The following is a 25577-nucleotide window of genomic DNA, read 5'->3' on the forward strand; positions in this document are numbered from 1 at the left end:
AGGAAAACTGCCCATTAAACTTGTATACACAACAGCTGTGGTTTAAAGCCTTCTCACTGGAAAATACAAGCGTCGGGGTTCATCTGGAAAGCAAATGGGCAACCCATGACGACACGCGCTTCCTGACTTAGCCACATGACTGGCTGCCTGTGGTTTCATTACCCATGTCCATGCTAATACGTGACAAGCCCTCAGTAAGACCCCGAGGTGTATTCCTTGGCTGACTGGTGGAAATAAACAAATCAGCTGTTTTCTCTGTTCAGCTGACTTCTGTGCCAGTCGTGAAATGTGTGACTTTCTCAACCAATGCCAGAGAGGAAGTTTCTGTGGCAATCCTCATCTATTTCAAATGCTTTTATTAACATTTTTTTTGTTTTTCTTTTTAAGAGCTGAGCAGGTTTAACAGCTTAGAAAACATTGGGCAAGAAACAAGATTAGTATTTGTCAACATTTTCAATACTGGTTCTTCAAATTCATTTCTCAGGCTGACAAGAAGGACCATCATAATTATATTCAACCATAGCCAATTTGAAACCACGTTTTCAATACTGAAAGCCTTGCCCACAGCAAATTTACAATATATGTAGGCGAATTTTAAAAAGGCGGTTGATTTGTTACAAAAAAAAAAAAAAAAACCTTTCGACTGTTTATTTAAATGGCCAGCTGTTCCATAGTAACCATGGCCAGCGCCTCTAGTTGAAGCTCACAATGAAATCTTCCACCTCCACAGCATCCTGAAAGCCAGCATTCTATATTTAGGTACTGAAGATGCTAAAGCTTTAAAAATTAAGTTAATTTATTAGACCTTGTTTCCCCACTGGCATCTTCAGAACAGAAAATCTGACCCATAAAAATAAGAGTGAGTTGCGTTAATATATTTACGTAAACAATTAAAAATTCCATGGCACAGTTGGTGATAAAAGGTATTGCCCCCATCAACTTCAAATGCAAGAACATCATTTGAATTAAAAATGACAAAAGTCCCACTCTAAACCACTCATTTTGATTTCAAGCTCTGTGTTTATTGACTCAGGAAAGAAAGATCTTACCTCATTAAAAACAAAACAAAATGAAAAAACAACGACCTCTCCTCAAACCCTGTTATTGAGGCCAGGAACCACATTTAATTAAGATCAAGTGCTAATAATATATTTTAGTAGCTGGACTCTCTCCTCTAATTTCCCCAGGTAGAAATGTTATTGTTTGGTCTTTAACTTCTGATTAAAATTTGAAGAGTGGGAAGCACCCTAAATGAAACCCTTAAACCTGGTCTCAGAATAACCCAATTCTGACTGCGGAGTTTGAAAGCCTCTCTGTTCATCTCCATAAGTGGTCAGCTGCTATCCATTATGGAGCCCTGTGTTTCTGCGAATGCCGGTGATGACAAAAATCCATGTGTTCAAGCGAACCGATTTTTTGCCTTCAACTTTCCAAAGGTCTTGAAAGATATAGAACAAAATGTCCCATAGCTGGTGAGCTATTTCGTTCAATTTCTCATCATTTTTCTGTGATTTCCTCTGAATGAGCCTCAATGTCAGATTAAACAAGGTGTTAAAGGACTCGATGAGTCACAGGAAGACTGACAAAGACTGAAACTGGGCATTTTAGCATGTCTTTTGGGGCTGAATTTTAATTATCCCCTCTGGTATTCTTTACCAGTGGAGCCCATGAATGAATTCTACCATGGAGCTGAATAGCACACCAGTTCAAAGGAGGAGGAGGAGAAGGGAGATGATTTAAAAATACTGAGCTCCAAAGAAATCAGCACAAAGGAGGTTATAGTTTTCAAAGAGATGAGTATCTAATTTGGATCTGATTCAGATATTCTGTGTTCAAAGAATAAGCTCATTTTGGATCAAAGCTTCAGAAGAAAAGGCAGCAGACAGAAATGGCTCTTGAATGTCACTTTCATGGCCTGGGAAGTTAGGTGAGAGGGCTATATGACCTGCTAAGGCTTCTCTGAACACATCATGTCCCCCCTTCCTGGGACTGGAGTAAAACAAGGCCATGTGCAATGCCTTTGGGCTTGGTAGAGATTTCTTCAATGTTTGAATGATAATAATAGTAACTTATGTCTGCCTAGGCACAAAAATGTGTGCATACAGACAGACCTAAACTGGTTGCCATTAATCCAGTCTACACATATTTTGTGGGAACTTTTCATGTGCCAACATCCCTGGGTGGTGCAAATGGTTTGTGCTTGGCTGCTAACCAAAAGCGTGGTGGTTCAAACCCACCCAGTGGCACTGCAGAAGAAAAGGCCTGGTGATCTGCTTCTGCAAAGACTGCAGCCAAGAAAACCATATGGAGCTCCATTCTATTCTTTTACACATGAGGTTGCCATATGTCAGAACCAACTTGGTGGCAATAGGTTTGGTTTTTGTCTTGGGCTAGGCAGAGTGTTAGGCTTCTAAGACCTTTGAGCCCCTAAGAATTTTCTCCACTTATGGCTTTACCCCAAATCATATCAAACATTCTAAAACACACATATATTGCAAGTGAATTTTTTCTATGAAATTTCTGAAATAATTTTTGTATCTTTGCAATTAAAATTATTTGGCTACATGTCATAGCTCATTAATAATTGGTTATGATTCTCCGGTGCATACTCAGAAAGTCCTACAAGCTGAGATTTACAAATTGTTTGCAAATGTAAGGACATTTTCACAAATATTAAATTTATCATGCTAAAGTTGTTATGTTTCTAAACTTTATAGACATTTTACATTAATTTCAATGTATTAATTTGCTGTTTTTTTTTTTTTTTTTTTCTCAAGTATTAGTGCCAACAGATTGTCATTCAGGTCTCTGACATTTTTGTAGACACCTGGAAAGCTTGACGATCTCACTGCTGGGCCTAAAGTGCTTGATTAATTAGATGGCACTGATGAGACTGGTGATTCGTCAGGGAAGGAGATAAACATAAGCCCTCCCTGGCTGGGACCACTGTATTTACTTCCCAAGGAAACTATTTATTCTTTCCCTTGCTCCCCTGCTTTTCTTCCTCTCCTCCCTCCCTCCCCCTTCTCTTCCTCCTTCCTTCCCCTCTCTCTTCCCCTCTCATTTCCTTCCTTATTTTTTTCCTTCCTCCCTCCGGGCATCTTCATTTACAGCAAATGTCCTTCCTTTTATAACTACAAGCTCCCCAGGAGACTGCAGGCTCCCCAGAGGCAGAGACCATTTCTTTCATCAGTGAGCACACAGCATGTCACCCAGTTTCAGGCTCACACTGGCCTCTAAATAAAGACCATTAAATAAACGAATGAAGGAACAAATGATTAATTCTTTGTGCTTTTTTTTTTTTTTAGCAAAAGTCTTCAGGAAGACAATGGTCTATTATTTTGATTCTGTGAAAATCCAATATTGTCCAATGTTTTCATCTTTTAGAATTTATCCTACTGTTTTTTTTATTAAATCAATCCACAAAGATGCCCCTGGCAGAAACTGCTGGTTACCTACAATACCCATTCTTTCTTCCTTAGTAAAAACTCACTTTTAAAATCTGGGTAAGTTTCCATTCAGCCAGAAGACCATGTTTCCCAGTACTCCTTGCAGCTAGGTGTGGCTGCACGGCTAATTTCTAGCCAATGAGATTTAAGTAGAAATGTGCTTGACTTCTAGGAAGTTTCTTTGAAAAGATAGGAGGCATCTTCTTCTTCCTCTTTCCCCCACCATGCTATCTGGGATGCAGATATGAAGGCTGGAGCCCTAGCAACCCTAACAGACCATGAGGAAGAAGGTGCCAGTATAGGGGTGGTAGAATGGTGAGCAGGAAGGAGTTTGGGCCCCTGATAACTTTGTAGAACCACCATACTAACACTGCTCTAGACTTAGTTTATGGATATATATATATATATAAACTTCTATCTTCTTTAAGCCACCATCATTTTGAATTCTCAAGTTATAGTCCGCCAAACTTAATCCTCCCAGATAGAATGCTTGACATGCATGTCTCTTGCTCCCTGGATAAATGGCCCTTTCCAAAGAACTGTTGAGCAGTGACAGGTAATTTTACACGGGTAGGGAGAGTCTTTTTTTTTGAGCACATCTCTTATATATTCGGTGTGTAGCCAGAAGCTGCGAAATTGTTTACTATAGGGCCTGGACTAGATGAGTTCCATCGGAAAAACTTTCGGAACAGGAATTGCTCACGGGTTGCCGCAACAGAAATCCCCTGATTGTTAAGAGAGTAAACTAAGCCGTCTCAGGCTGGTCAGGACGACTTAACGGCCAGCTGCATCCCCAGAGCAATCAAGTCCAGGAACCTGCTGCACATTATTTGTTACACTGGTGGCAAATGTTTAACAAATGTGATCATTTCCGTTTTAGCATCATTATTGGTCAGCTGTTCTTTCTGACGATAATTAGGCAACAAGTTGGGTTGCACGGGACCACTGCTAATTAGAGATGCTGCGATATCCCCAGGAGGTGCCTGCCTGACCTGATTCCTGTCTTATGTACCTGGAGGATAGTTTTGACTCTAAAAGTGGAATCTTTATGGGAGCAGATGGCCAGGTCTTTTCTCCCAGTGAGCTGCTGGTGGGTTTGAACTGCCAAGTGAAAATGGCAGTTTCCAAAATAGGGTGGATGGTGGTGTTAGCCGATTCTTGCAAGAATCAAAAAGAGAAATATATATCTGACTGAATGCGACATAACCCAAGTTGTTGGAAAGGGATTTCTCTGGGTGGAGAATTATAGATGTTTATTTTCTTCTTTATTCTCAACTGCTCTTTCAGAAGTTTCTTCCATGAACTCTCTTAACTTTATAGTAAGGCTAAGAAGATCTGAGTCATTAAAAAGAAAGGCCTTGAGTGTCACTAAACATGCCGTCTGTTTTGATTTGGCTGAGAGCACCATGAGAAGGGCTTTTTAATGAGTCTTAAGAAGCCAGGCTTGTGGTGACAATGTTCAGGCTGCTGCCCAGGTACCCCCAGTCTTTGCAGCTAGAGGCTTGAGAGAGAGCACGGCGCCCCTCGCTGACTGCCACTTGCCCTGGTGAGATCGAGGGGGTATGGGGTGGCCAGCAGTGGGGTAGTTGTGCCTCAGATGTGCTTTTCACTAAGACAGGACACAGGCAGGGCCAGCAGTTAGAGAAAGTCTGAAGTTCTGTGGGGGTGGGGTGAGATGATTTCTCATCCTGACTGAGGGAGGAGGTCAAAGTCTATCAAAGATGTGGGCCAGGATGCAAACCAGGCTCTTGTGATTCCGATCAAGTAGGGCACCTCCCATTGTAGTTGTCAGCACTGAGTCTGTGGTTTGCAATTAAAAAAAAAAAAAAAAATTTTTTTTTTTTTTTTTTTATTGGAGCTGGTCACAGAGAACCTTGGACTGAGAGACAGAAATGGAGATAAAGAAATACATGGTTGGGGAGAAAATGAGAGCATGAGTGGGGAGAGGGAGGGAAAGAGAATGAATGGATGAATGAATGAATATGATTGGCAGGAGAGAGGGGAGAAAGGAGAGAAGAAAGAACGAGACAGAGAACAGAGACAGAGAAGAAGGGAGAGTCCACAGAGGGAGAGATAAACAGAGAGGGCAGAGGAGAAGACACAGGTAAACAGATAGAGAGAGACAAAGGCAGACCAGAGAGAAAGTGACAGAGCAGAGATGGGAAAAACGGGCACAAATAAAGAGGAATTCAGAGATGGAGACACATGGACACACACACAGAGACACGAGATACAGAGACACATACGCAGACAGAGACACCCACAATAACCGCATACCCAGAGCCCGGTGCAGTGCTATTGCTGGGAATCAAGACTGTTGGGGGACAGAAGGCTGGGCCAGCATCTCCGTGTGTGTGTGTCTGAGTCAGCTAAACTCAGAGCTTTCCCTGAGAGAAAACAAGCGTTCCCAGTGTTAAGTTCCTCTCTCTTCCACTGCCTACTCCCTGAAGAATCATTAAGACAACAACAACCCAGCTCACAAGGTCATCGTGTCTGCCTGGAAATTCTGGGGAGCCCAGAGCAAATTATTAAAGAAGCATCTCTGACCAGCCTCCCTGCAGGCCCCTGGGGCGGCACTTCTGTGTCCAGGACCAAAGGCTGTGAACAATTAATGAGCTTTTGCTTCACAAAGAGTCCTCTAGCAACAGCTCAATCTGTTGACGCTGATGATGTCATCTCTGCTCTGGATGAGCTCAGAACCAGCAGAAGGGAGGAGAGGAAGGGCAGATGGGGAAGAGGGTGAGGTGGGGAAAGCGGGGTGAGGAGGTCTAGTGAGTACCAGTCTGGGCAACGGGCTCTTCCTGGGCCACTCTGGCTCCCAGCAGGAAGGATGTGTTTGAGGCATCAGTCCAGAGAGACAGAGAAATGTCTCTCTCTCTCTCTCACACACATTTCCTTTGTTTCAAGGCTGGGAACAGGATCTGTCAAGACAACACTCAGCCGGCCAGTTTGTAAAGGCTAGAACTCTTAGGCCTACCAGCCACTGAGCAATGCTTTGGCCATATTTTCTGAGAAGGCCCAGGAAACTGAACTTGGTCACAGTGGCTTTCTGCCATCTCAACTCTGCAGCATTCACTCCCGTCTTCTGGGAAAAGCCTCCTTGGTTTCATAGGGGAGTCCTCATGGTTTAGGTGTAGCTGACCCCACATGGGCTCATGCCCATTAGCACATCTCATCCCGGCTACTCTGTTTGGTTCAGAGATGAGTCTGGGTCCAAGGCTGGCTCACTAAGACTCAGCCTGGGACTCGTGCTGGTGCTTTCAGTTGGAAAAGAGGATAGAGGGCATCTTTCTGCTGATAGGATGGAGGGCTGGCGTTGCTGGTGGCCCTCTCCCCACTACAAATCCTGGCCTCACTATTCCTTAATGTCCTGGCTCCTGCCTGTCACTCCCTTCCTCCAGACTGGAATTCTGTCACCTAACTGTTTGCTGGGACTGTTTTCTGTTGCAGGTTGCCATACTCCAAATGCCATCTTTCATCTGCTGGACAGGATGTCCTTCCCTCCTTCTCAATCAGCCACCCTGCTGTGGTGGGCAGCCATAGCTGGGGACATCATCTCCTTGACCCTCAGCCAAGGCACCCTGGCGGGGAGGCTCATGACTCAAGCTCAGCAGAGCAGACTCACCCCTGGGAGGTTGAACCTTGGGTGGAGGGACCCAAGAATGCAAAACAAGTGGAGCTGGGGTATTCTCCCTGTGATATCCTGCAGTGCCAACAAGCCAGTTCCTTTTACCTAGAGCCTCCACGCTGTCCCCATTCCTGACATCTCCCAGTCTAGTTCTCCATATGATCTTCAATTCAGCAAACTACCCCTCGAGTCTTTCATTACGTTTGTTTTTCTTACATCAGCCAAAAAAAAAAAAAATCTAAAGCACTTGCCGTTGAGTCAATTCTGACTTATGGTGACTCCATGTGTGTCAGAGCAGAACTGTGCTCCATAGGGTTTTCAATCGCTGTGAACTTTTGGAAGCAGACTGCCAGGTCTTTCTTCCGGGGCACCTCTGGGTGGATTCAAACCCCAACCTTTAAGTGTTTGTGCCACCCAGGGGCTCTATTTACATCAGCCAGAGCTGGTCTTATCAAAGAACCCAGACTGAATTCTCCCCCTTTAGTGGGACCTCCAGCTCTGTGTCCGAGACACCTCCACTTGCCCTGGCCCATGACATTAACCCCTTCATTCCCAGCAACATCACAGGTTCCAATGGCATTGGTAGAGTCCCAGGCTCAGCAATGTCGACCCCATTTTAATTCACTTCGTTCTCCCTGAGGAGCTGCCTTTTTCCACCTTCTCTTTTAGAAGTACAAAATTACGGTTAAGCTCCCCTAAAGACATCCTAAATTTGTACAATGACCCTGCTGCCTGTTAAGCTACAGGTTTTCCCACCTAAGTACTTAAGGAGAGCTTTCTCCTTAATGTTTAAATTGCATGCTTCCTTCACCAGATACTGCAAGAGGAAAAAAAAAAAAAAAAAGGAAGAAAAAGAAGAAAAAGGGTGGCTATTTCAAATCCACATCGTTATAGGATTTAGTGTTATTTCCCAACGTTATATAGTGCATCTGATGTTTAGGAAAGTTTTGTTGTAAAAATAAATCTGCATTTGTGATGGGAAGAGAGCTCCCCTTTCTTCTCTGCCAGCTTACTCCACAGTGATGTGGGCTGCCACAGAGACTGTGCCACATTCTCAGGTGTTTCAAATCAAGGAAACAGAACACAGGTTTTTGGTAAGCATATATAATACTTGATTTTTGTACCTCGTCTGAGAAGGAGATTTGAATTTGGAAGAGAAAGATTAATAACTTGCTTTTGCGGGGGCAAGCAGGCATTTGAACCTGCGTGCTGACTTAAGTTTATTATGAATCCACACACATCGAGAGCATCTTGCAGCCAGCAGCATTAGCTACACTGGAGGTAATGCATAACTTAATTAAATCCCATTATAAAAATACTCTCTAAGCACTGGATAGAGCTTAAGGAATAAAGGTAGAGATTTTTGAAGACTTTTTTTTTTGGCCTGGCATTCTTCAGGCTAAAACCCAACCCAAGTGGTTCATTTCTAAGTACTAGGTAGCATCTCTGCTCCTTTCCCCTCTGGCAGCTCAAAGGCAGTTAGCACTGAGCACAGAGTATGGGCCTTGCAATCAGAAGGTTCTCAGTTTCAGTCCTGATTCCTCTGCTACCAAGCTGGGTGGCCTTGAACAAGTTTCTGAGCCTCTCTGAATTCAAAATGTCTTTATCTGTAAACGGAGTTAATTAACCTTTCTCCACCACCCATCTGTCAGTTTGTGGCTTCCGTGTTACCATGAATCTGATAGCTATGCCACAGGTATTTCAAATACCAGGAGGGTCACCCATGGTGGACTAGTTTCAGTGGCACTTCCAGGCTAAGACTAGGAGGAAAGGCCTGGTGATCTAGTTCTAAAAATTAGGCAATGAAAATCCTATGGATCACAGAATATTTTATGAGACTTCAACCAGCTTATCTTGGATGGATTATCAGGAGGGATTGATTGCTACAGGACATTGTATTTGGTAAAGTAGTGGGTCAGTGAAAACGAAAGAAACCCTCAATGAGACGGGCGGACACAGTGGCTGCAACAGTGGACTCAAACATACCAGTGGTCACAAAGACGGTGCAGAACTGGGCAATGTCTCATTGTGGTACACGTCAGGTCACCGTGAGTCGGAGCCGACTGGATGGTAACTAACAAAAATAACACCTTTCTTCTTACAAAGAGGTTAAGATAAAACAGGTCAAGTTTCTGAGACGCAGGAGTCCATAGTTGGTGGCAACTTTCTCTCTCCCTCTGGGGACTCATCTGGGGACACAGTCTGTGGCTGAGAACCAGGTGCATGAGCCCTCCCGCCAGCTAGTGAGCCCGGTCCCTTGGCACCACCCTCCACCAACTCTTCATTAAGACACATTCCTCCAGCTCACCCAGGTCCTTAACAAGTTTAATTTAATGGTATTTTGCTCCTGACAACCAGTTTCTGCAACCGGAAAAGAAAAGCAATTCCCCTCTGCCTTCCCCTCCCTCACCTGATGGTCTGATGCTGCAGGGAGTCAGGGTCCGTGGCATTCACCGTCAGCAGCACGCTGCCCACGGAGATGTTCTCCTGCCTGGTCACCATCATGGGGTCTGGGTAGAACACGGGGCCCTCGTTGACGTCCAGGACGGTGATATGGACGGTCGCTGTGGAGCTGGGGCCGTAGGAGACATCGGGGACCAGTGGATCCTCGTTCTCTACTTTGATCAGCAGGGTGTGAAATGCAGAAATTTCATAATCCAGAGGCTGGAATGCAAAGAGAGGGGTCTCAGGGCTGGAAGGTTAAATGCATAGATGTCCTGGTTCATAAAAGAGCAGGCTCTGTGCACAACATGCCCGGGACATCCTACCAACAATGGGGGACATTCAGGGATGGATGCAGGTTTAAGTGGGGCTGAGCCCGACACAACTATGGGGTCCTTTTTATGCAAAAGAATATGAAACGCACAAAATTAGGTATTTTTTGAATGAGAAATAAATTACAACACATGACATGACCCTTAAAGATCTAGATCCCTCTTTTCTGAGATCTCTTTATGCAATGTTCTGGCAATACTGACAAGCTTCCTACCTGGAGCTCGTACCTGCAACTTCTGACACTCCTAGGGGCCAGGCAGGTGAGGGGTCCTGAATCCCAAGCCTCGTTGTTATTGTTGTTGCATGCCGGTGAGTTGATTCCAACTCGCAGTGACCCCAAGTGACAGAGTAGAACTGCCCCATAAGTTTTCCTAGACTGTAATCTTTATGGGAGCAGACAGCCAGGTCTTTCTAGGTTCACAATAACCCTGGCTCTGTTATCATGTTAGATCAAGTGGAAAGGAAAAAGCCAATTTTCATTTTAACTCTCTTCCCATGAAGTCTAGGGGCTCCAGTCTCCATGTCACTTAAAGTACAGCATCTCCTGGCACAGAGGCCATGCTCTCCAGTAGGGCGTAATGTAGGGAAAAGGATCTGAGAGTCCAAAAAGCCTGGGGTTAAGCCCTGAGCCCTTTCCCCATCAAATAAAGGCCTTGGGGAATGTGTGGGGGCATTTTCAATTGTTACTGTGACTCAGGGGTCTCATGGGGCAGGGGACAGCGATGCCAGACATGTAGTCGTGCACAGCATAGTCCCATACAGTGATGGATTGTCTTGCCCCCAATGCCACCAGGCAGCCCTGAGGAGGAGTGCTCAGGGCAACTCTGCAGAATGGGATGGCAGGATGCTGTCTCGTGGCTGTGTGTAGACCCAATCAGATGATGACACAGAATGCCATGGATGACACTCACTCAGTCACTCTTATTCCAAACCAGGAGGGGCTTATGATGTAGTAAGAGTGACACTTCCCAGAGTGGGGCTCATGTCACTGAGGGTGCATGCCAGTGAGTTGAGGACATGCTTTTTATTTTCCTAATGTTTATTTGGAACAACAAGTATGCAACCATTCAGAATGAGTCCCTGGGTGGCACAAAAGCTTAATCCACCGTGCTGCTAACCAAAAGATTGGAGGTTCAAGTCCACCCAGAGTTGTCGCAGAAGAAAGACCTGGCAATCTACTTTCAAAAAATCAGCCACTGAAAACCATGGAGCATAGTTATGCTCTGATGCACATGGGGTCACCATGACTTGGCGTCAACGCGATAGCATCTTTTTTTTTTAAAGCAGCCTACACATGTTAAAGTGTACATGCGTATGTGCACACACATACATGCACATGCCACATACAAAAGCACACACTGAAAATGCTGACAGTGAAAAGCCTCCTGGTTGGGCCTCCAACTCTCCTCCATCCCCAGACACACATCCTCAGAAACTCCCAGAAGCTTAGTATTCAGTTTTTAAGAGGGAACAGATGCAGAGATCTTGGTACTTAAAAGCTTCCCAGTTTTATTTTGGTTCCATTTCAGTAACACAAGACTAATTTACTACTGCATCCTCCTTTCATGAGTTCCAAGAAGACATCTCTGCCAATCCTAAGTGATGCCAAGAACATGCAGCCTTGGTAAAGTACATTTCATATAAGGGCCACGGAGCTTCCACACTTGGAAAACACAGTTATTCATCCCAGTTAGGATGCTGGAGGAGATAGAAACATTTGGCTTGCTGGGTAGGTACAACTCGGAGATTCAGCACCCTGGACAGAGGGCCAGCACACCGAATGACCCGGGCTCCTAGGACTGACTTCCTCTCCAACTACACACTACCCATGCAGACCCAGTGGGGCACAGTTGTGAGACACAGGGGGTTTCTTTCATGTCAACTCCCAGAAACACAACACCTTTCTGGAAATACACTTAATGAAAACATGCAAACAATGAGGAATCCCAAATACAGACAACTAAAATTTCCACCACAATGGAAATGCCACCAGTTTGGGGTTTTCTTGAGTTTCTTTCCTCTTAAAGTACAGCAGAATTAGGGCCAGGGTTTGAGGGCAGTGTGGTCAGCAGGAAGGCTGAGCTGCTCACACCGGATGGGCTGGGACAGACTCAGGAAGTGAAGAAAAAAATGGATCCTAAGAGGACAGTGGAGCCCTGGTGGCACAGCAGTTAAGAGTTTGGCTGCTAACCAAAAGGTTGGCAGTTTGAATCTACCAGCTACTCCTTGAGAACCCCATAGGGAAGCTCTAATCTGCTGTATAGGGTCGCCATGCGTAGGAATTGACTTGATGGCAATGGGTTTGTTTTGTTTTGTTTGATGGCAATGGTTTTTTTAAGGGGACAGTGGAGTGTGACTTTTTTTCACATTATCTCAAAAATGTACACGTATTGTTAAAATTGTGTGTGTACTTATATGTTGGAGCCCTGGTGGTGCAGTGGTTAAGAGCTTGGCTGTTAACCAAAAATGTCGGCAGTTCAAATCCACCAGTCACTCCTTGGAAACCCTATGGGGCAGCTCTACCCTGTCCTACTGCTATGAGTCAGAATCAACTCAGTGGCAACGGTTTTGGTTTTTATTTCTATGTTAGATGTTTGTGCTTATGTTAGATGCATGTGTATATGGTGGCCTGTATGTATGTTTATATGCTTGATGTTAGACTGTGTATACGTTAGATGGGCATATTTGTATGTTAGTTAGGCAGGTTAGATGCGTGTATTTATGTAGTAGCTGCGTGTGTATATATGTTAAATGTATGTGTGTGTGTTATAGATAATGTGTACATGTTAGATGTGTGTGTTTATATAGCAGGTATATGTATGTATTTATATGTTAGATGTATGTGTATTTATATGCTATCTGTATATTTGTATGTTAGGCATGTGTATCTATGATTAGATACATGCATGTACATGTTAGATGCACATGCATTTATATATCAGGAGTATATATGTATTTATATGTTAGATATATGTGTATTTATATGTTAGATGCATGCATGCGTGTATTTATACATCAGACATGTATGTTTGTATGTCAGATGTGTGTATGTGCCTATTTATATGTTAGATGTGATATGTGTGTATGTGTGTGTCATGGATTGAATTGTGTCCCCCCCATGTATGTCAACTTGGCTAGGTCATGATTCCCAGTATTATGTGACTGGCCACCATTTTGTGATGTGATGTGATTTTCCTATGTGTTGTAAATCCTATCTCTATAATGTTAATGAGGTAGGATTAGAGGCACTTATGCTGATGAGGCAGGAGTCGAGCCACAGGATTAGGCTGTATTTTGAGTCAATCTCTTTTGAGAAATAAAAGAGAGAATTGAGCAGAGAGGAGAGGGACCTCCTACCACCAAGAATGAAGAACCAAGAGGGGAGCACGTCCTTTGGACCTGCACTGAGAAGCGCCTAGACCAAGGGAAGATTGATGACAAGGACTTTCTTCCAGAGCTGACAAAGAAAGCTTTCCCCTGGAGCTGGAGCCCTGATTTCAGACTTTTAGCCTCCAAGGCCGTAAGAGAATAAATTTATTTGTTAAAGCCATTCACTTGTGGGATCTCTGTTACAGCAGCACTAAATAACTAAGACAGTGTGTGTATGAGATATCTCAGGTTGGGCTGCCCACAGGCAGAGCCTGAGGCAGGGATCTGTTCACGTGGTATGTTCTCAGAAGACAGGGAGTGAGGGAGCAGGAGAAGGAGCCAAGCAAGGGTGTGGTCTCTGCTGCAGTCTAGTATTCAGACCAATATTGGGGGGGAACTCTGGGTTGTGAGCTGCAACGCAGGGAGCTGGCCTTTTGGATACCTACCTCCTCCAAATCAGGCTTTGGCTACAGGCTCTCTACAGGGGGTGGGAATAATCTCCTTGGCCAGGGGGCTCCAATTCTGGTGATGGCAATTCTGCAGTGAAGGGGGCAGCTGGGTGCTGTTGGCAGCCAAGCTTTGCAACTCTGGGAGGTGGAAGCTCCAGCTTGGTAAGGGAATCTGTGGGGCACTCACATCTTCCAACACCCACATGTACACCCACATGCACACTCACAAATACACACATGTATGCCTTAAAATATGTATTCACTCTTCATCACAATGCTTCACTATTTTCCATGTTAATGTCTGTCAATATTGTGTGCCTACTATTATAGGGAGTGCCCTGTGTGCTTTTACACACCATCTTAGCTAATCCTCACTGTAGACTCACAATAGCAGGAAACAGTCTCAGAGAGGTTATGTAATTTGGCCAAAGTCACACAGCTACACAGTGACACAGAGCCGAGATTTGACCCAGGGGGTGTGGTGACAACATCTGAGATGATAAAATTAACTGCTTTCTGCACTAGGTGGTGTTTCTACAAGTGATGTTAACCAGCGAGCACACCTCTGCCCTGCCTTGCATTGCTTCATTCATGCTGGGAAGCCATGTGGTTTAGTGTCGGGGAGCACTGTCCTTGCTGCCAAAGACACAGGGGTGGAGTCAAGTTCTGGCCCTGACGCTTCTTAACGCTTAGACCACAGGCAAGTCACTGCACTTCCCAAGGTCTCAGCTTTCTCATCCCTGAAATCCTAGCGCAAAGGGTCCCTGAAAAGATTAGGTGAGCTGAGGCACGTGGAGCGTTTTGCACAGAGCTTGGCCTAGAGTAAGGCATTAAGAACGGGAAGCTGTTAAGATGGTGTCCTCTTCAAGGACACTCCTGGGCTGACCCCCTTTTAGTGCTTCTGAGGGATTGAGCTATGAACAATGCCAGAGAGAGGGGGCAGGGTGCAGAACGGGAGGACAGAGGAGAGAGGAGGGGAGGCGGGGAGAGAAAGAACATGGACAAATGGGCAAGGCACACAGCTCAAGACTGTGCTTTTCTATTGTTTATTTTGACTTGCACTACATGGGACGTAATTTTTCCAGTTGTACAAGTGCCCCAGGCCAGGCCCACCTGGAGCTGGGGAAATGTGGCTCGCCATTCCCAGTCCCTCCCGCCGTCTGCCCTGGCTGTCCTTTGGATTAGAAGCCCTCCCTTATTGGGAGCATACCACCTCATTAACGTGCTTTGTCTGGCCTCTGGGTCTCGATGTCAAGGATGAGAGGAAACTGAAAATGTATGCGAGGGAAGCTACAGAGATTCAATTCAATTAATATTTTATCAAGTGTCAAGAGAGGGTATAGACTGTTGTACCGGAGGCTCTAAAGGCTGGGAAGGCTGACCCATGTGGAAAGGATAAAGGGCCTGGGGCTTGTGGTCCAGAAGTGGCAAGACTGAGAAGCCATCCGATATTCACTTTTTTTTTTAAATAATTTTTATTGTGCTTTAAGTGAAAGTTTACAAATCAAGTCAGTTTCTCACACAAAAACCTTGCTACACACTCCCAATTACTCTCTGCCTAATGAGACAGCCTGCTCTCTCCCTCCACTCTCTCTTTTCGTGTCCTTTTCACCAGCTTCTAAGCCCCTCCACCCTCTCATCTCCCCTCCAGGCAGGAGATGCCACCGATATTGACTTTTGAGACTGTGATAGGTTTTGGGATCAAAGATGCTTTCTGGATGTTTCCTTCTCCTTTGAGCACGGCAGAGAAAATAGACTTAAAATGCAAGGCGAATTATATTCAGCTGAATGAATAACTTTCCTGACAGTTGTGGAAAAGGTTTCCAAAGCAACGAAGGGCATTCCTGACCAGACAGCTTTAAAGATGGAACAAGTGCTCATCTGCCAGAAGCACAAGACGTCGTTCCAGTAGGGGGCAGCATATTCCGCAGGAAACCGCACAGCCCTAGACTCCTGCTAGTTCTACAGGACTGCTGGGCTGCAACTGGCTGGGGTGGGCCCTGTTCTCCCTTGCCCACCTCTTCCCATGTTGTTGTCAGTTGCTGTCCAGTTGGCTCTCATTCATAGTGACCTTATGCATAACAGAACAAACTGTGGGCTGCTCCTTCGCCATCTTGATGATTGTTGGTATGTTTCAGCCCATTGCTGTGACTATCGTGTCAATCCATCTTATTGCGAGTTTCCCTCATTTTCTCTGACCCTCTACTTTACCAACCATGATGTTCTTTTCTAGCGACTGGTCTTTCCTGATGACACGTCCAAGTAAGCAAGATGAAGTCTCCCCATCCTCGCTTCTAGAGAGCGTTCTGGTTGTATTTCTCCTAAGACTGATTTCTTCCCTCTTCTGGCCGTCCACAGTATATTCAGTATTCTTCACCAACACCACAATTTGAATGTGTCAATTCTCTCCTTTTCATTGTCCAGCTTTTGCATGTACATGAGGTGACTGAAAGGACCTGGGTCAGGTGCACCTTAGTCATTAAAGTGACATCTTTGTTTTTTAAAACTTTAAAGAGATCTTTTGCAGCAGATTTGCCCAATGCAACATGTCATTTGATTTGCTGACTGCTGCTTCTGTGGACACTTGATAGTAATCCAAGTCGAACGAACTCCTCGACAACTTCGATTTCTTTGCCATTTATCATGATGTTGTTTATTAGCCCAAAAAAGCAGATTTGAGCTTCCCCAGACTTCCTTGCAGCTGAGGGTAGATATAAGTCCATTTGGCCAATAAAACATCATGGGAAGTCTGCTGCAGGACCCATGGCAAAGGTTTTTCTTGACTGATAAAAGCAGAGGGGAACGTGAGGTGCACTCTCTCACTTGCCTGGCCGCCTCCTTGCTTTCTGTTTTGGGATACCATGTGATGCCTGGGGCTTTTGCAGCCATTTTATGTCCCTTAGGAAAAAGTCAAAGGCCTCTGAGGTACCCACTGCTGCCAGTCCGTGACTGGCCTACTTTCGTCTCTTTATGGAGATCATTAAATTATCTTTACTATTTAAGCCACTATATCAGTCTAAAAAAAAAATTTTTTTTTTTATCAGTCTGGCATTCTGCTATTGGCGGCTAGGAGCATTCCTAATGACATACTGAACTGCTGGCCACATGGAGAGCACCAGAGAGCATGGCCTGGAGTGAGAGTCTGCCTACTAATTCTGAAGCAAAGTAACTTTATGCACTGAAGCTCATTGAGGAATTCCCTCTCCAAGAATCTGCAGAGAGGGCAGACATGCTGGTGGATACTCCTTCCTCTGAGGCAGGGCTCCTCACCATGGGCCGTGCATTATGGGCACCAGAACTCCTGGGACTCTTTCCCACGCATTCCGACTCAGCAGGTCTGGGGAGGGCCCAGCAGCCTGTATTTTAACTAGCATTCCAGGTGATTTATATAGACACGAACATTTGAGGACCATGGTATTGGAGCAGAGGCTGGAGGGTGGGACACGGAGAATGACTCTTCCCATAAGTCCAGTTCTGCCTGTACTTTCTTTTCCTTTCACAGCAGGGAACATGTGTTGGGGAGAACTGTGCTCCCCCAGGGTTCACGGGAGGGATGTACGTTTACCTGAGTTTTGTCATCATGCATCAGGTGTGGAAAGTTGCCTGACAGCTCTTTAGATGCAGGGCTAACCAGGGAGGCCAGCTCGTAGCTGTATTATTTTATGACTTTCACAGTTTGAATTGATGGCGATGAATGCAGGATGCCAGTGGCCAGGTCTCTCAGCAACACTGATGCTGCTCTCCTACTGGGGGAGGAGCTGGGAAGACCACTGAGTCTGAGGCTCAGTTTGGATGAGGCGATAAAAAGGGCAGGGCTTGAGAGAAACCCAGGCCCTTACCTTCCGGAACAAGCTGGAAGTGTCTCTTTTCTCTGCCACTCTCCATGGCCCAGGTACTACCCACAAGGACACTGTGGAACTCTGTTAGGGAAGTTGAGGATATGGTTCTGTTGTAGACAGAATAAAAACCAGACGCTGTCCAACTGATTCCAACTTATGGAGACCCACGTGTACCAGACCAGAACTGCAGTTCACAGTTTTTTTTTTTTTAATTTTCGTGGTGCTTTAAGTGAAAGTTTACAAAGAAAGTCAGTCTGTCATATAAAAATTTATATACACCTTGCAATATACTTCTAGTTGCTCTCACCCAAATGAGACAGCACACTCCTTCTTTACACTCTCTATTTTCGTGTCCATTCGGCCAGCTTCTGTCCCCTCTGCCCTCTCATTTTCCCTCCAGACAGGAGCTGCCCAGATAGTCTTATGTGTCTACTTAATCCAAGAAGCTCACTCCTCACCAGTATCATTTTCCATCCCATAGTCCAGTCCAATCCCTGTCTGAAGAGTTGGCTTTGGGAATGGTTCCTGTCTTGGGCTAACAGAGGGTCTGGGGACCATGACCTCCAAGGTCCTTCTAGTCTTTTTACAAGAATTGAGGTCTGCTTCCCACTGCTCTCCTGCTCCCTCAGGGGTTCTCTGTTGTGTTCCCTGTCGGGGCAGTCATCGGGTTGTAGCTGGGCACCATCTAGTTCTTCTGGTCTCAGGCTGATGTAGTCTCTGGTTTACGTGGCCCTTTCTGTCTCTTGGGCTCATAATTACCCTGTATCTTTGGCATTCTTCATTCTCCTTTGCTCCAGGTGGGTTGAGACCAATTGACACATCTTAGACGGCCGCTTGCTAGCGTTTAAGACCCCAGACGCCACTCTCCAAAGTGGGATGCAGAATGTTTTCTTAATAGATTTTATTATGCCAATTAACCTAGATGTTCCCTGAAACCATAGTCCCCAAACCCCAACCCCTGCTACGCTGGTCTTTGAAGCATTCAATTTATTCAGGAAACTTCTTTGCTTTTGGTTTAGTCCAGTTGTGCTGAGCTCTCTTATATTGTGTATTGTCTTTCCCTTCACCTAAAATAGTTCTTGTCTACTATCTAATTAGTGTATATCCCTCTCCCTTCCTCCCTCCCCACTCTTGTAACCATCAAAGAATATTTTCTTCTCTGTTTAAACTATTCCTTGAGCTCTTATAATAGTGGTCACATACAATATTTGTCCTTTTGCAACTGACTAATTTCACTCAGCATAAGGCCTTCCAGATTCATCCATGTTATGAAATGTTTCACAGATTCATCATTGTTCTTTATCAATACATAGTATTCCATTGTGTGAATATACCATAATTTATTTATCCATTCATCCATTGATGGGCACCTTGGTTGCTTCCATCTTTTTGCTATTGTAAACAGTGCTGCAGTGAACATGGGTGTGCATATATCTGTTCACGTGAAGGCTCTTATTTCTCTAGGATATGTTCCAAGGAGTGGGATTACTGGATCCTATGGTAGTTCTATTTCTAGCTTTTTAAGGAAGTGCCAAATTGATTCCCAAAGTGGTGTACCATTTTGCATTTCCACCAGCAGTGTATAAGTGTTCCAGTCTCTGCACAACCTCTCCAACGTTTATTATTTTGTGTTTTTTGGATTAATGCCAGCCTTGTTGGAGTGAGTTGGAATCTCATGGTAGTTTTGATTTGCATTTCTCTATTCCTCATGTATCTGTTAGCTACCCGAATGTCTTCTTTAGTGAAGTGCCTGTTCATATCCTTTACCCATTTTTTAATTGGGTTATTTGTCTTTTTGTAGTTGAGTTTTTGCAGTATCATGTAGATTTTAGAGCTCAGAGACTGATTGGAAATGTCATAGCTAAAAACTTTTTCCCAGTCTATAGGTAGTCTTTTTACTTTTTTGGTGAAGTCTTTGGATGAGCATAGGTGTTTGATTTTTAGGAGCTCCCACTTATCTAGTTTCTCTTCTGATGTTTGTACATTGTTGGTTATGTTTTGTATTCTGTTTATGCCATGTATTAGGGCTCCTAACATTGTCCCTATTTTTTCTTCCATGATCTTTATCATTTTAGATTTTATATTTAGGTCTTTGATCCATTTTGAGTTCGTTTTTGTGGACGGTGGGAGGTATGGGTCTTCTTTGATTTTTTTGCAGGTGAATATCCAGTTATGCCAGCACTATTTGTTAAAGAGACTGTCTTTTCCCCATTTAACTGACTTTGGGCCTTTGTCAAATATCAGCTGCTCATATGTGGATGGATTTATGTCTGGATTCTCAATTCTGTTCCATTGGTCTATGTATCTGTTGTTGTACCAGTACCAGGCTGTTTTGACTACTGTGGCGGTATAATAGGTTCTAAAATCAGGTAGTGTGAGGTGTCCCACCTTGTTGTTCATTTTCAGTAATGCTTTACTTCTCTGGGGCCTCTTTCTGTTCCATATGAAGTTGGTGATTTGTTTCTCCAACTCATTAAAAAATGTCGTTGGAATTTGGATCAGAACTGCATCGTATCTATGGGTGCCTTTTGGTAGAATAAATATTTTTACAATGTTAAGTCTTCCTATCCATGAGCAAGGTATGTTTTCCCGCTTATGTAGGTCTCTTCCGGTTTCTTGCAGTAGTGTCTTGTAGTTTTTTTGTATAGGTCCTTCACGTCTCTGGTAAGATTTATTCCTAAGTATTTTATCTTCTTGGGGGCTACTGTAAATGGTATTGATTTGGTGATTTCCTCTTTGATGTTCTTTTTGTTGGCGTAGAGGAATCCAACTGATTTTTGTATGTTATATCTTGTATCCTGATACTCTTCTGAACTCTTCTATTAGTTTCAGTAGTTTTCTTGAGGATTCTTTAGGGTTTTCTGTGTATAAGATCATGTCATCTACAAATAGAGATACTTTTACTTCTTCCTTGCCAATCTGGATGCCCTTTATTTCTTTATCTAGCTTAATTGCTCCGGCTAGGACCTCCAGCACAATGTTGAATAAGAGTGGTTCCTGATCTCAAGGAGAATGCTTTCAGGCTCTCTCCATTTAGGATGATGTTGGCTGTTGGCTTTGTATAAATGCTCTTTATTATGCTGAGGAATTTTCCTTCTGTTCCTATTTTGCTGACAGGTTTTTTTTTTTTTTTTTTTTATCATGAATGCATGTTGAACTTTGTCAAATGCCTTTCCTGCATCAGTTGATAAGATCACGTGGTTCTTTTCTTTTGTTAGATTACATTAATTGTTTTTCTAATATTGAATCATCCCTGCCTACCTGGTATGAATCCCACTTGGTCATGGTGAATTATTGTTATTATTTGATATGTTGTTGGATTCTATTGGCTAGAATTTTGTTGAGGATTTTTACAGCTAAGTTCATGAGGGATATAGGTCTGTAATTTTTTTTTTTTGTGGTGTCTTTACCTGGTTTTGGTATCAAGGATACGGTGGCTTCATAGAATGAGTTTGGTAGTATTCCGTCCTTTTCTATGCTCTGAAATACCTTCAGTAGTAGTGGTGTTAACTCTTCTCTGAAAGTTTGGTAGAACTCTCCAGTGAAGCCGTCCAGGCCAGGGCTTTTTTGGGGGGAGCTTTTTTATTACCTTTTCAATCTCTTCTTTTGTTGTGGGTCTATTTAGTTGTTCTATGTCTGTTTGCGTTAGTTTAGGTAGGTAGTGTGTTTCTAGGAATTCATCCATTTCTTCTAGGTTTTCAAATTTACCACAATTTTTCATAGTAATCTGATATGATTCTTTTAATTTCAGTTGAGTCTGTTGCAATATCGCCCATCTCATTTCTTATTCGGGTTATTTGCTTCCTCTCCTGTTTTTCTTTTGTCACTTTGGCCAATGGTTTATCAATTTTGTTAATTGTTTCAGAGAACCAGCTTCTTGTTCTTAACTCTTTCAATTCTTTTTCTGTTTTCTATTTCACTTAGTTCTGCTCAAATTTTTATTATTTGCTTTCTTCTGGCACCTGAGGGTTTCTTTTGTTGCTCTCTTTCTATTTGTTCAAGTTGTAGGGATAATTCTTTGACTTTCGCCCTTTCTCCTTTTTGCAAGCATGCATTTATTGATATAAATTGACCTCTGAGCACTGCTTTCACTTTGTCCCAAATGTTCTGATGGCAATTGTTTTCACTCTCATTGGATTCTATTAATTTCTTTATTCCATCCTTAATATATTCTGTAACCGAGTCTTTTTTAAGCAAGGTAGTATTCAGTTTCTAAGTGTTTGATTTCTTTTCCCTGCTTTTTCTGTTATTGATTTCCACTTTTATGGCCTTATGGTCAGAGAAGATGCTTTTTAATATTTCAATGTTCTGGATTCTGCTAAGGCTTGCTTTATGACCTAATATGTGGTCTATTCTACAGAATGTTCCATGTGCACTAGAAAAGGAAGTATACTTGGATGCTGTTGGGTGGAGTGTTCTGCATATGTCTATGAGGTCAAGTTGGTCAATTGTGGCATTTAGATCTTCCATGTCTTTATTGAGCTCCTTTCTGGATGTTCTGTCCTTCACCGAAAGTGGTGTGTTGAAGTCTATTATAATTGTGAAGCTGTCTATCTCACTTTAATGCTGTTAGAGTTTGTTTTAGGTATCTTGCAGCCCTGTCATTGGGTGAATAAATATTTAACATGCTTATGTCCTCCTGGTATACTTTCCCTTAAATCATTATGTAGTGTCCTTCCTTGTCCTTTGTGGTGGATTTAACTTTAAAGTCTATTTTGTCAGAAATTAATATTGCCACTCCTGCTCTTTTTTGATTGTTGTTTGCTTAATATATTTTTTTCCATCCTTTGAGTTTTAGTTTGTTTGTGTCTCTAAGTCTAAGGTGTGTCTCTTGTAGGGAGCCTATAGATGGATCGTGTTTTTAAATCCATTCTGCCACTCTGTCTCTTTATTGGTGCATTTAGTCAATTTACATTCAGTGTAATTATGGATAGGTATGAGTTTAGTGCTGTCATTTTGATGTCTTTTTTTGTGTATCGTTGACAGTTTCTTTTTCCCACTTAATTTTTTGTGCTGAGTAGTTTATTTTTATATATTGTCTTTTACTCTTATTTGTTGTTTTTGATTTTGTTTCTGCTAAGTCTATATTTTTCTTGTGTTTTATTTTGATGCATTAGATCATTAGTCTCCTTTGTAGTTACCTTAATATTTACTGAATTTTTCTAAGTTTAAAGCTAACTTTTATTTTTTTATATTGCCTTGTCTTCCTTTCCATATGAAAGATCTATGACTACATTTCTTAGTCCCTCTCTATTGTTTTAATGACATCGCTATTTCCCTCTTTTGAGGGTGTTTTAATTCTGATTTATTTTTGTGATTTCCGTATCTGGGTTGACATCTGGTTGGCCTGTCCTGCATTCTCATCTTGGGTTGATATCTGACATTATTGATTTTCTAACCAAAGAACTCCTTTTAGTATTTCTTGTAGTTTTGGTTTGGTTTTTACAAATTCCGTAAACTTCTGTTTATCTGGAAATGTACTCATTTCGCCTTCATATTTAAGAAACAGTTTTGCTGGATATATGATTCTTGGCTGGCAATTTTTTTCCTCCAATGCTTTATATAAGTCATCCCATTGCCTTCTTGCCTGCATGGTTTCTGCTGAGTAGTCCAAGCTTATTCTTATTGACTGTCCTTTGTAGGTGACTTTGCATTTATCCCTAGCCACTCTTAAAATTTTCTCTATATCTTTAGTTTTGGCAAGTTTGATTGTAATATATCTTGGTGACTTTCTTTTGAGATCTACTGTATGTGGAGTTAGATGAGCGTCTTGGGTAGATATCTTCTCATCTTTCATGATATCAGTGAAGTTTTCTGCCCCAAAATCTTTAACTATTCTCTCTGTATTTTCTGTTATCCCTCCCTGTTCTGATACTTCGATTACTTGTAGGTTATTTCTCTTGATAGAGCCCTACATGATTCTTAGGTTTTCTTCATTTAAAAAAATTCTTTTACCTGATTTTTCTTAGACTACATTGGTGCCAAGTGTTTTATCATCAATCTCACTAACTCTGGCTTCCACTTCCACAATTCTGCTCCTCTGACTTTCTATTGGGTTGTCTAATTCTGTAATTTTATTGTTAATCTTCTGAATTTCTGATTGTTGTCTCTCTATGCATTCTTGCAGCTTATTAAATTTTACATTATATTATTGAATAACATTTTTAATTTCAACTGTTTTACCTGTGTGTTCCTTAGCTTGTTCTGCATGTTGCCTGATCTCCTTCCTGATCTCGTTCCTGATGTCTTGAAGAGTTCTGAATATTAATCTTTTGTATTCTGCATCTAGTAATTCCAGGAAGGCACCTTCATCCAGAAGATCCATTGATTCTTTGTTTTGCAAGCTTGTTGAAGTGATCATGGTCTGCTTCTTTATGTGATTTGATATTGACTGTTGTCTCTGAGCCATCTATAATTTATTGTATTAGTCTACTTTCTTTGCTTACTATATCCTAGCTTCTTGCTTTGTTTTGTTTTGATATGCCCAAATAGGTTGCTTGAGTGAGCTAGCTTGATTATTTTCGCCTTTGAAGCTCTAACATCCTGTCACCAGATGGCTACAGCTGTTATCAGGTATATGAGCCTAGGAGTCCATTCACTCTTGTTGTATGGATACAGCTCAGGTGTCCAGGTAGTTGGCCATCAAGTGTTTGGTACAAGCTGTGTCCTACAGTCTTAGGGGGGCAGGGGTGATTGGTGTAAGTACAGGTATCTGGTTGCAGCAGGGCGTCATGCTCTGAACACGGCAGGGGGCTGATAACCATCCCCTGAGTGTCTGTGAGGAAAGTACAACCTTGTTTCCTAGAGCACACAGGTGGGTGGGTTCTGCAGATGGACCAAGAAAGCCCAGGGCTTTTGGTTGTAAGGACTGGGAGGTACCAGTTATCCTTAGACCACTGTTGTAGGTCACTGGATGTCATGAGTGGAGCCACCAGGCCTTAGGCCCCTGGTGGGTAGGTCAGGACCCCCCTGTTTAATAGGCAAAGTGGTGTCAAGCATCAAACGCCAACCTCTCCACTGCACAGCTGAAACAGTTGCAAAGTGCCAACAAGGGCCTATTCTCCTGACGTAGACCCATATAGGTCCATGTGGGGAGAAAGGTACTCAAAGTCCATGGGCCATTTATGCCTGGACAGGAGCCGCTTCTGTCCTGAGCTCCCCAAGTCAGTGGAGCTGGCAGATTACCTTTTCCCCCAATTGTGAGTTTTTTCCTTCTCCAAGGCTAGGAGAATGACTCAGGATGCTCAGCAGAGCCTATCTCAGGCCCAGGAAAATCGACAGCCATGGAAGCTGGCTTGGGGGCTGGGGGCGTGGTAAAATATACTCAAGGAATTAGCTTTTGCTGAGAGTGCCATTCTTCTCTGGTTCCAGAGGTGTGAGTAGGCTGTGTGGCTGGCTGTTTCTCCCTGAGGAAACCACGACCAAATGCTTCCACCAGCCCACTGCAGTTGCTCCCAGGAATGGTGCCTGAGGGTTCCCAGTAATTCAGGTCCAGCAACTCCTCTCTACTTCTGAACCATCTCTCCTTCCCCCTGCTGCTCAGTCCATTTACTATCTTTGCCTTTGATGTTCAGGGCTCCTACCTTGTCATAAATACAATCATTTCACTTGTTTTTTTGGGTCTTTGTTATAAGAGGGATTACCGGAAGTGTCTGACTACTCCACCATCTTGGCCCCATCCCCAGGTTCATATGGTTTTTAATGGAAAAAATTTTTGAAGTAGATTGCCAGGCCTTTTTTCCAAGGCACCTCTGGGTGGACAGCTAAACTTGTTCACCATATGCATCACTTAGGGATTCCAGGCTGAATAAAATCCCCTTAAAAATGTCCACAGTGAATGTTCTTTTTGACAATGCATGCAACACCATTCCTCTTCAATTTGTCATTCCCGGCATGGCATATCATATGATTGATTCAAAATGGCCAATACCAGTCCATTTCAGCCCACTAATGCCTAGGATATTGATGTTTATGTGTTCCATTTCATTTTTATGACTTGTAGTTTTCCTAGATTCATACTTTGTATGTTCCATGTTTCTGTTATTAATGGATGATTGCAGCTGTTTCT

General features: G+C 43.2%; 1 protein-coding gene across 2 annotated transcripts in view; it reads right to left on the bottom strand.

Moving 5' to 3' along the window:
• The window catches only part of CDH13 (cadherin 13), a 1235721-nt gene that overhangs the window by 84658 nt on the left and 1125486 nt on the right, over positions 1-25577 (bottom strand). For both annotated transcript variants that reach the window (XM_023558128.2, XM_023558126.2), the window contains exon 10: positions 9488-9741. In XM_023558128.2, coding sequence (XP_023413896.2) covers positions 9488-9741 — 254 coding nt within the window. The remainder of the gene's footprint in view (positions 1-9487; positions 9742-25577) is intronic.

Source organism: Loxodonta africana, chromosome 21, assembly GCF_030014295.1.
Source record: "Loxodonta africana isolate mLoxAfr1 chromosome 21, mLoxAfr1.hap2, whole genome shotgun sequence".
Classification (NCBI taxonomy): Eukaryota; Metazoa; Chordata; class Mammalia; order Proboscidea; family Elephantidae; genus Loxodonta; species Loxodonta africana.